We start from the raw sequence: 12,690 nt of genomic DNA, 5'->3' as shown, positions 1-12,690 counted from the left end.
CTGCATTTTTTGGTCTCTTGTTTCTCATTTTCCTCTTGACAATACCCCATAGATTCTCTATGGGGTTCAGGTCTGGTGTGTTTGCTGGCCAGTCAAGCACACCAACACCATGGTCATTTAACCAACTTTTGGTGCTTTTGGCAGTGTGGGCAGGTGCCAAATCCTGCTGGAAAATGAAATCAGCATTTTTAAAAAGCTGATCAGCAGAAGGAAGCATGAAGTGCTCCAAAATGTCTTGGTAAACGGGTGCAGTGACTTTGGTTTTCAAAAAACACAATGGACCAACACCAGCAGATGACATTGCACCCCAAATCATCACAGACTGTGGAAACTTAACGCTGGACTTCAAGCAACTTGGGCTATGAGCTTCTCCACCCTTCCTCCAGACTCTAGGACCTTGGTTTCCAAATGAAATACAAAACTTGCTCTCATCTGAAAAGAGTACTTTGGACCACTGGGCAACAGTCCAGTTCTTCTTCTCCTTAGCCCAGGTAAGACGCCTCTGACGTTGTCTGTGGTTCAGGATTGGCTTAACAAGAGGAATACGACAACTGTAGCCAAATTCCTTGACACGTCTGTGTGTGGTGGCTCTTGATGCCTTGACCCCAGCCTCAGTCCATTCCTTGTGAAGTTCACCCAAATTCTTGAATCGATTTTGCTTGACAATCCTCATAAGGCTGAGGTTCTCTCGGTTGGTTGTGCATCTTTTTCTTCCACACTTTTTCCTTCCACTCAACTTTCTGTTAACATGCTTGGATACAGCACTCTGTGAACAGCCAGCTTCTTTGGCAATGAATGTTTGTGGCTTACCCTCCTTGTGAAGGGTGTCAATGATTGTCTTCTGGACAACTGTCAGATCAGCAGTCTTCCCCATGATTGTGTAGCCTAGTGAACCAAACTGAGAGACCATTTTGAAGGCTCAGGAAACCTTTGCAGGTGTTTTGAGTTGATTAGCTGATTGGCATGTCACCATATTCTAATTTTTTGAAATAATGAATTGGTGGGTTTTTGTTAAATGTGAGCCAAAATCATCACAATTAAAAGAACCAAAGACTTAAACTACTTCAGACTGTGTGCATTGAATTGATTTAATACACGAGTTTCACAATTTGAGTTGAATTACTGAAATAAATGAACTTTTCCACGACATTCTAATTTATTGAGATGCACCTGTATATATATATATATATATGTGTGTGTGTGTGTGTGCTCTTTTCTTTTTTTTCTATTGTGCCTTTAAAGTCCTCTATGTAAACTCCATCTTTGCATCCAAAGTAAGTAACAGTACTTACTCTTTGGCTGCAGGTTTTCTATCATGTCTAATACAGTTTGTGTTGCTATATCCCTAAATAACAGCCTCATTGCAAAGAATGCATTGCATTGTGAATGATTCATAAATCTATCCCTGCTGAAATGTCAGTTAAAACTTTTAAGATCAGACGGAAATGATCAGGGACCTTATTAAATGTAAATTTCAGCCACTCTTTCCCAATGTTGACTTATGATGCTATATACTTAGAGATGCTATATATAGCCAAGAAAAACACGACGTTTGGCAGTTGCTTACCTTTCACTCTTCCTTCTGACATCAGGAATAATAGTATCTATCTCGCTTCCTCATCACTTTATTGTGAGTGGATGGATCAAGTTTCTGCAGAGTGATCTCACAGTGAAATCGGAAACAGTATGTTGACTTTTCTTTTGCTAAAATTGGCCTGTGCTTACTGAAATTCGAAACACTGCCCCCAGTGGCCAAAGTGGTAAGTGTTGTTGGATGTATGGGCACGTGTGGGAACTCCATTTTCCAGGTGAAATGTCCAGAAAGGGATCCGAACCCATGTTTTCCATGCTGCTGATGCAGCAGGATTCCAGTTGTACCTTAATGGAAGGTAAACAAGCTTGAGCCAATGCAAAAATGTCTGATGGGAGATGGCACTTGTCAATGAGTCTGCATATTGTGTCCGACCCTAGGGTATTGGAACTCTCGGAAAACAACATGCCGACTTCCCATGTGATTATGTTGGTTTCTGAACATGAAATAAATGTTGTTGATGTTTTAATTTATGTGATCATGTGATAACACATTCATTTCGCTTGAAAGCTGCGGACGTTCAGAATGAGCCAGTTCTGCAACTTAATAAATGGTCTTTTTGGACTGGGAGTTCAGAATTTTGAGGAGTGAAAGTTACAGAACTGTATATTTTCAAAGTATTTCAAACTCTCTTATCTCAAAAGATCAAGGCAAATTTTATTTCTTGTGATATGGCCACTTTAAAACTTGCTTGGGCTTTCTGTGTGAAAGTATTGGGGTGGTATGTTGTTTTGTTTCTTTTAGCCTGTATCATGCCAGATCAACATATCGCATACCCCCTTAGTGAAATTAGTGACCTGTAACCAATTAAATGTGTGGGCCCACAGTAACCATCAGATGTACAAACGCTGAGCTTATTGTTCTAATACTTTACCAAAAAGAGCCATTATAGCATTTCACATCTGATTGAGACCTAAGCTTCCCGCTGGCATTTAAACACCATAATCTGATGTTTTTAACAAATGACCCATAGCAGTTGTTCATGAAAATCACTAAGTGAAAGAAAGCTCTGTTTTTCTTCAAAATCAGCCACTTCCTCTAGTGTTATACCATCAAATATTAACACGCTCTAACGCAGCATCTTTTTAAAACCAAATCTCATTAGACAGAGAGTGCCTTTTTTTGGTGAACTTGATCACTTTCTGGGGCAATCAGATCAATTGATAACTTACAATGGACGAGATGTGCCCAGAGGGACAATTGTGAGGCATTAAAATGAAAGGACTCTCTCAACTAAGAAGATGTGATGTTTTTTGTTTAAAGACATACTCTAAATGAGGGAATGATTCATAGATGATTTATGAAATGTATTAATTGCATGGTGTGCAACCTGGAGAAAACCTTTGGGAAAGAAAATCACAAATGAGATCTCTTTGGCCCTATTTACTTTCTTGAACAATTGTAATTGCATATTGCGAATTGCATATAATGTTGATGTTAATATTTCAAGTATTTCTCCTAGACAACAGTGAGATTAAATGCAGAGCAAATTGAAACTTTTGGCTTATAGGTTGTGTTTATTTCAGAGCAACTAGTGGCACCAAATGGAATTGCAAAATAATGACTTTTTCATGCAGGTTTCCTGACCACTACCTCTATCTTCCATTGTAGAACAAAATAAACAGATAGTCTTGTGCTCACATTTGCCAAGATAGTAAAGTGCGCAATCAAAAGTCAGAGATATCAGATACCAGACATTTCTCATCAAATTCATCAAATTATCTGAGCTATCTTTATTAAATTAAATAACTCAGTACTCTTCCTGTATGTTCACAACTGTCTCATTTGATTCTATTATTATTTTGTTATTCTGTTTAAACCCTCGTCCAAGGTTACGTTTCACGTAACCGATACGTTCCCTGTAGTAGGAACTCGAGCTGCGTAACTGCATTCGGAACGATATACATTCATGCCATGGGAACAGTAGCTTCCAACCGTCTATGCCCGTGTCGCAAGCATATAGCGACGCACAAGCGAGTGAAATCGTCTGAATAAAACAGAGAAAATTATGAGTTTACTCCTGTTCCAACAGAGAGAACCTGGGAGGCAGGCGTCAAACCCTCATTGAGATTATACAATCTAACAAATGTATGCGGAGAGGACTACCCTGCCACCATACAAATGTCCTCTAAGGACGCACCTCTAGCCAAAGCCCATGAGGATGCCATGTTCCTTGTAGAATAGGCTCGAATACCCAAAGGCGAAGGCTTGAAATTGCATTAGTAAGCCAATGAGACAGTCTTTGCTTGGACACCGAAACACCCCTGTTACAGCCACCAAAGCACACAAACAACTGCTCTGACTTATGCCACTGGCTAGTACGGTCAACATAAACTTGCAGCGCTCAAACTGAGCAAAGCATATGCAATCTTTCATGCTCCCCTGACTCAAATGGGGGAGGACAGAAAGCCTGAAAATTAATAGTTTGCGAGTGAAATTATGTAGAAACGACCTTGGACAAAAAGCCCAAACGAGGTCTTAACACCAACCAATCACTGAGATAATTCAAAACATGGATGCCTTGAAGCCTCAAGGGCATCAAATCTGCATCTATGCATTTTGTGAAAGTGCGTGGTGCCAGTGCAATTCCGAATGGAAAGATGCAAAATTGATTCACTCGCCCCCAAATGCGAATCTGAGAAAGTGCCTGTGCTTTGGCGCAATCTGAATATGGAAATGAACATCCTTCAAATCTATTGTCACAAACCATTCCCCAGCTGCACTTGTGACATTATTTATTTTTTGCATCAGCATTCTTTATTGACATTTCATTAGAGGGAAATTCAAACGCCTCAAAATCCAGAATGGGACGCAAGCTGTCATCTTTCTTCAGGACCAGAAAATAACGGCTGTAAAAGCCGCATTGTCTCTGAGAAGGGGGAATCTCTTCTATTGCCCCTTTTTCTAAGAGAGAGTGAATTTCCCGAATCAAAAACGGGGCTTCCTGAACAGAAACGTCTGTCGGAACAACCTCATTTAACACTGGTGGAGCCCACCTGAATTGAATTACATAACCATGCTTTATTGTTCGAAGTACCCAGTTCTAAATGCCCTACAGCTGCTGCCAAGCCGACAGACAGGCAGACAGAGGGATTAATGCATGGCTCTTGCCTGCAGCGCAACCTGTAACCACTAGATGGTGCACTTGGCTTACTTTTGATGACTGCCCCAGAACTAGTGGCACAGCGGAGAGAAGCCTTCGCTCCTCCAATACTGTGGCTGGTTGAAGGGCATTTGATCATGTTTTTGCCTTTATTGTATTTAGGCATAAATTATGGGCTCTCTGAAATTTATCTACAGCAGGGACGCTGACAGAATAAACCTTTTCCCTGGTATTTGAATGGGGAAATGTGTATGAACATTTGGGGGATGTTTATTTGAGAAAACTGGTTCGCCACAATGTCACAGCATTCTTTATGGGGGGACAATGTGTGGTGACCCTTGGTCATGGAGGCAGAGGCCAAACTCAAGCTGAAAATATTCAATGATCATTTGCCAGTGCAAATTACGGTGGCAACTGAGCTAAATTGGTGTACTGAAAAACGAGTTAGACACTAAATCGTTCCCAGCATATAATGGGGAAACAACGTGTAGTACCCGGATAGTGCGAAACACCCTCATGAGCAAAAGCATCACCTTGACCAACTCGTTCCCCAACTCGAGCTGCGGGGGCAAAACATGAGGGAAATTCCAAACGGAGCCGATATTAACTCAAAGTCATTCCTTAACATGATGCACTTGGTTGGACCGTAAAACCATTGTGTGCAGATCCAACAGCTGACTGAAAAAAGTGACATCCATGCCAAAATATTGAGCAGAGATAGCCATGCGTGTCTCTTGTCTCGCCCGCGTGGTCCACGAATGGGTGAAAGATAAAAGAAACGAGTTAAAATACCTCATATCACCTGATAGAATCCCAAAAGAATAATGGCACAGACAAAGTACTCCGCGCGTTGGCTCGCCATCACTCGGCCGGGCTCACTGGCCCATGCATGATCCCCTCCTCCGCTAGCAGTTTGCTTCAAACAGGGAGGATAGAGAGAGACAGAGAAAGGCAGGGGCCGCACCTCCATTGCCTTATTCATGTGTATTCTCACAGAACGACACAGAAAAAGACAATAAGGACAAAGGGGCCAATTTGTTCTTAACTTTCCAATGACGAATTCTCTCATACAGCGTTTTTTAATAGCGATGGCTCAAGATGTGCATGGTAACTTTTTTGCACACTTTGTTCATCAGAAAATGGCCACCTAGCTAGGCCTCAGAGCATGTCTGACGAGACTCACGCTTTTGCTCAAGGGGAGGGCGACAAACACGAGGAAGAACCTGATGTCCGTTTGCACTCCAAACTTCTCAGACACAAAGTCGAAATCCCAAACAGCTCCCGCACACGGAGCTCCAAATCTGGAGGCCTTGGAACTGGAACAAGTGGGGATAATGCCTCGTGGTGAGAAATTGCGAGCCTTAAAAAAAAGGGTAGCTGTCCCTGTCGGACCCTTGTAACGTTTGAACAAGGGCTTCAGACCACGTGACACTCAGGGCTTGTCCCAATGTGATTATGTTGCTCGAGTTCCCACTAAAGGGAACTACTGTATATACACACACCTGTGACTGGTTATTCCATATTAATGTGCTTTAATAATCAAAAACAGCCTACAGTTAGATTAATGAACTATATTACTTTGCAGAATACATTTTTATTTATAAGTATTCATAATTGTTAATAATAAACTTAACTCTTTATTAAACATTGGTGTCTTTTATCACAGCACTGTTGCCACTAAAAACATTTATCCACTCGAGTCCGTTAAGCCTTCTGAGCAATAAAAGATCTGACTTCCTTAACAATCAATGCAGCAAGCACCTAGGAAACACACACACACACACACAGAGCGGGCAAGAGAACAGAAAGCTCGCAATTTGTACGCTGCCTGGGGTTTCAAGCAGCAGTACTCTGATGAACAACTGGTCCCACTGGTGCTTTTAACACTCCAGTGAATACAAAAGGATATGTGGTTGGAATATAACATAGTTGGAATGTGGTTTGGAAGCTATTCCAGCAGAATAAACAAATAAAATAAATAAATGCAAACAAAGCCACAGGGAAAGTGTTGCATGTTTGATGTCACAGTGCGAGAAATTGGAAACCGAGCTGTGACACAATAATCACATTAAAGTTCGATGTCATTGTGCTTAATGCTATTGTTGTACTGAAAAATGGCTTTTGACATTCAAGATTATATGAATTCGAGTTTTATAAATATTAACATGACAGAGCTAAGCGATAAGCTTATGAGATAATCTAGGCTAATGTACTTTGACACATCATTATTGAATTAAAACTCCATGTGACATTTTATCTACTTTCACCTGACATTGCACTCTCTCTCTAGAGTTTTTCAATTCTGTTAAATAATGAACAACGTACAATCTTTACATATGTAAATTCTATTTAATTCTGTTTAATGTATTTGTATAGGGCTTTTCACAATGCATATTGTTCCAAAGCAGCTTTACAAAGAATAGTGCCTTACAGACCCTTGTGAAGAAGCCAAGGGCAAAAGGAAAAACTCCCTAAGATGTTTAAAATGTTTAACAATGGAATCAAGACTCAACTGGGGAAGCCCACCTCCTTGGGCTAACACATATTTAAACATATTTACATCGATCAGCCACAACATCAAAACCATCTGCCTAATATTGTGTAGGTCCCCCTCGTGCCACCAAAACAGCACCAACCCGCATCTCAGTATAGCATTCTGAGATGCTATCATTCTCACAACAATTGTACAGAGCGGTTATCTGAGTTACCTTAGACTTTGTCAGTTCGAACCAGTCTAGACCATTCTCTGTTGACCTCTCTCATCAACAAGGCATTTTCATCCACAGAACTGCCACTCACTGGATGTTTTTTGTTTTTGCCACCATTTTGAGTAAACTCTAGAGACTGCTGTGCGTGAAAATCCCAGGAGATCAGCAGTTTCAGAAATACTCAAACCAGCCCGTTTGGCACCAACAATCAATGATGCCGTGGTCAAAATCAATGAGATCACATTTTTCACCAATTCTGATGGTTGATGTGAACAGTAACTGAAGCTCCTGACCCATATCTGCATTATTTTATATATTCTACTGCTACCACAGGATTGGCTGATTTTATATAAATTGGCATTAATATGTAGTTGTACAGGTCTTCCTAATAAAGTGCTAAGGAAGTGTTAAGTATTTGGTATGTTGTTCCTTTTGCATTTATGTCAGCATGCCCTAAACCTGGAATCGACTCCACATGTGCAAAATCAGATGATCCTTGTTATCCCAGCATGATTTGATAATATTCCAAAGAGAATCTTCTGTGACTCTGTGTGACTCAATGGAAGCAAGGAAACTTAACCTTTTGTACAAAGGAGTTAACATGTTCAGTTTCACAAATTTGCAAATTAGTGATTTTGTAATTGTGCATAATTTTACAAATTTCGTATTTATTTATTTTATGTTTTTTGGTTTGTTTCTTTTTTGGTTCAATTTAGATTTTAAATGTGGCCTCAGATTTGTACATACTACTGCAAAAATCATAAGGCATAATTACACATCCAGACATAAGCAGACATGTTTGGGTGTAGGATATTCTTAGAGATTTAGAAATGTCTGGAGATTCAGATATTAAAAAAAAAAAAACCCTTTATTTTCATATACAAATGTTAATTTGACAAGCTGTAATCGAGCCGTGATGTATTAATGACAGTTTTGACTAATTATAATTCAACTAAATATAATGATTATTAAAAGCAGTCTGTTAGTAAAATCATATTTCTCTCTCTATCAGATTGTTTCACAAATGGAAAGTTATGTGATCGTGGGCCTCCTGGATACTATCCTGAGTTTGCTTGGAGTTTAACATCAGCAGACGACTCATGGGTGAAGGACGAGACAATGAAGAAGACAAAAGCAAGCTCCCAGGGGTGGGAGGAAGGTAAAAGGCTTCCTTTGTTTTAAAGCAACTGTAATGATGCTTTGCCACATTTAACCACACATTTCAACTCCCAGACACATCTGATAAAAAATTAAAGACTTAGTGAAGGGGAAAAAAAAGGCTTTAGGTTCATTGTGGCTTTGATTATTTTGCTCTTGCCCATCTAAAATAAAGTAAAAAGGTTCCCGTCACAACTTTTCCTGCATTTCACTACTTTAATTCACAAGATTTAAATCCCAGGAATATAACTGGGCATGGGAGGTTTAATGGAGATGTGGTTGGGTAAAGTAGAGAACAGAGAGAAGATCTTCACCCTGTATGGATCATAATTTAATTTTTTCTCAGAGAGCAAGGTAGTTGAAATGCTGTGGAATGGAGATGATATGCAAAAGAGAGAAGGAGATAAACCTAAAAGAGTTGGAAATAGAAAGTGAGGGGCGAGAATGAGCGTTAAGAAAGCCTCATTAGATAGTCAGGTTGCAGAGAAGGTTGGGAAATGATGAACTCTTCAGGCGCAGCTCCTGCACTTCAAAGACAAATGTCGCAGTTCTACATGCTGTTCAATCCCTCGCTGCGGCAGCCGTGCATGGATCTTGTTCTTTTGACACATACAGCAGCACGGCAGGAATCCAACACACTATGAAATGATCATAAACATTATTACAGAATCAAAAAGAAACTACAACATAGATCGATCATGGGGAAGTCTATCTTTGTAAACAAGACACTTTTGGATAGTAGTCTATCGCATGATAGCCATACTTAAAACTGGGTATGCTGACATGTAGATGGGTGTACTACAGGCACATCTATGTACCAGAGGTTAATTTTTATTCAAACTAAAATAATAATTATATTTTATTATAACATTATTGTGTGTATTTAAAATAGAAATGAATGCTATAAAGCTATAAAGTCAGCCTCAGCAAGACAAAGGAGTCTATGTTTTTAATACAAAAAGCTTTAATATGTAATTTCCACCTCTGTCACTTCCAACTCAGAATGAATGATATGGTGATATATGGTGGAAGTTATATTTATTCATGATTCGGGGACAAAAATACATAATTTTCCTTAATGTGTGTATACGTTACCCATTGTTAGACATTTTTAGTTGAAAAATTAAATGAATTTGTGAGAGTTTATTATCTAAAAGTACACAGGGCTAAAAGTGTCCACAGTTGAAGAAACACCTAGATATGGAATACTCACAACACATGCTCAGCAGGCCTGTGGAAGGACCTGATAAGAGTGAACTATTAGTTTATCATGAACTAATCACATTAAAGGAGAGGTAAATTATTTATATTATAATTCTTGTAAATACCAAGGGCTATACACAGATATAAACAGCCTTTCAAGACCAGCAGAAAAAGCTTTGATGCACTTGGCTGGAATGGAAATGAAAATATATGAACAAAATCATCCCTGTCCTATTTCACCAGTTTCCAAGCAATGGACTTCGAGTGAATGATTTTGCTCTCCATATGTCCTCAGGCCTACGGCTTTATGTGGCAGGAAATAGAGGATAAAAAGTTTGATTAATGCAGAGTGTGGAAATGCCAGGGCTATTTACCTTTCTATTGGCTGGTGCCCTTACATTCTCCAGGGACTTGTATTGCATGGTTGTCACCAGGGAGGATTTAGTCCAGTGGAAAGTTAGTGGGTTATTAGGGGGTCAGTGTAATGAGGCGGGTTAAGGTACGGTCACTGTTGCTGAGAAGTTTTAAAGTCGGCCGTATGTATCAGGTGTAATGAATACAGATTGAGAGCACAGAAAATATTTGTCACTACGTATTAAAGGAATAATTCACCCAAACATGAAAATTTTGTCACTATGTACTCACCCTCATGTCATTCCAAGCCAGCATGCTGCTATGTTTTATAAACACCATAAACATAGTCTATATGACTTGTGCACTATATTCCAAGTCTTCTGAAGTATATGTTTGCTTTTTGTGAGGAACAGAAAAATTGCACACTTCATTGACAATTTTCCCCTCCACCGCAGCTCTGAAATCTTATGTGTCCATATACATTGTGTGTCATCTGCGGCAAATGCCATTTGTTCTTGCGTAAATGTGTATGTTCTTGCTTAACTGAATGTGGGCAAGCCTGTTGGATTATGCAGAATTGAGAATGACATTTGAGAATTGCTGTGGAAGGGAAGATTTTCAGTGAATTACTAAAATTACTTAACTTACATTTTGGTTTGCTCCTCATATGAAGTTATCTTATGGCTTCAGAAGGGCACTGGAATATTTTAATTAATGATTTAGGATTAGGAACCTGAGGTATAAATGTCAAGTGCTGTGGTTCTTTTTTTCAAAAATGTATCCTCTATGAGATATTTTTCAATTTCATCAATTTTTCTCAAACATCTGCTGATATAATTTATTTGCCACTAGCTTTTCTTGCTCGGAGCCATAAATATAATTTAACATATACTTAAAGACCCAATGAAATTGGAATCGGAGTTGTGTGGCCTTTAGTTTTTAAATGATAATGTGTGCTCCACCTAAATAATAAATACAATATGCAATTACTAGGTAACAAATCATAGTTTTGCCATGCTGTGATGGTTACTAATGTAACACAGGAAAGAAACACAGGCAAGAAAATTGTGTTGCCTAAACCATTTAATGTGGTCTTTAAGTTATTGTGTGTAATGCTGAAGTGTGAGTTTTAACTAGACTTTTGCTAGATCTACTACTACCACTATATTTTATTTTATTATTTATTTATTTATTTTTTGCTGGCACAGAATAAAGATGAGTAACAATTACCTACATTAGTATGCTTAACACTGCTAATGACAGAAAGTGCTCATTGGGCAGCACTATAAGCCTTTGTTTGATTCATTATTCGAACAGTAAACTAGAGCGGTCAAAGCCAGGCATGATCGCAGAAGATTAATTCCACAACAGCTTTTGGAGTTGTTGGACTCAGGGGAGTTTCCGCGCAGCATGCCCAGAGAACAGGTGGTGGAGAGTGGAACATCCATGGATTTTTTTCTTCCCTGATGGCACAGGCATATTCCAGGATGACAATGCCAAGATTCATTGGGCTCAAATTGTGAAAGAGTGGTTGAGGGAGCATGAGGAATCATTTTCACACATAAATTGGCCACCACAGAGTCCTGACCTTAACCCCATTAAAAGTCTTTGGGATGTGCTGGAGAAGATCTCATCATCAATGCAAGATCTCGTCCAATAATTAATGCAACTCTGAATGGAAATAAATGTTGTGACGTTGCATAAGGTTGTCGAAACAATGTCAAGACGAATGCATGCCGTAATCAAAGCTAAAGGCGGTCCAACTAAATATTAGAGTATGCAACTTTTTTTTGGCCAGGCAGTGTATTTTAGATTCCTTAACCCTACCCCAACCTTTAAACATAACCACTTTTCAACAATATAAAAACATGTAACAAGTAGATTAATGTACAGTGGTAATAATATATTGCTACAATATATTAATTTATATATATTTTATAGCCGCTAATCCCACACCTACTCCTAAACCTAATCATAACCATTTATTTAGCATATAAAACACATAACACGCAGATACATTTAATCACAATAATTTATTCAGAAAAATGGCAAAATTCAGTACAAAAGTTGTCCAAAGGGCGATGCGCTGCATCAGATGTGCTCACTGACGGCTTACAATAGCTTTGTGTGAGGTAGAGAGTGGATTTTAAATCATTAATTGCTGTAAATCTTCACCTGATGCACACCGTAACAGCTCTGTCATATCTCATTCAAACATATACATCGCAGAATACGGCAGTCGCAAACGGTCAAAAGACACTTGAGAGCCAATGAGCATGCGACATCACTGCCATAAAACCGGTGGTCGAAATACTTCTTGAGGCAGCAATTGTTTAATTTTGAAAATGAAACCATAAAACAACCAACACGGTTTGACGGTTATGGCGGGCGCAATGCGCTACGGTGGTGGAGATGGAGATTGTTAAATAAAAGGCTTGAATTTGAGTCTGTTCTTCACAGAAAGCAATCTGAAGATTTGGATTATGGCTAACAAACGTATGGATTAATTTTATTACTGTTTCTGGTGCTTTTTGTGGTTTATTTATTTATTTATTTATTATTATTTTTTTTTG

At 39.0% G+C, this 12,690-nt stretch overlaps 1 protein-coding gene across 1 annotated transcript in view; it reads left to right on the top strand.

The window, feature by feature from the left end:
- Positions 1 to 12,690, top strand: part of LOC127455198 (ALK tyrosine kinase receptor) — a 787,259-nt gene that overhangs the window by 327,662 nt on the left and 446,907 nt on the right. Inside the window, exon 3 of the mRNA XM_051722881.1 lies at positions 8,415 to 8,561. Coding sequence (XP_051578841.1) covers positions 8,415 to 8,561 — 147 coding nt within the window. The remainder of the gene's footprint in view (positions 1 to 8,414; positions 8,562 to 12,690) is intronic.

The sequence above is a fragment of the Myxocyprinus asiaticus genome, chromosome 17 (assembly GCF_019703515.2).
Source record: "Myxocyprinus asiaticus isolate MX2 ecotype Aquarium Trade chromosome 17, UBuf_Myxa_2, whole genome shotgun sequence".
Lineage (NCBI taxonomy): Eukaryota > Metazoa > Chordata > Actinopteri > Cypriniformes > Catostomidae > Myxocyprinus > Myxocyprinus asiaticus.
This window is presented reverse-complemented; position numbering and strand designations above follow the sequence as displayed.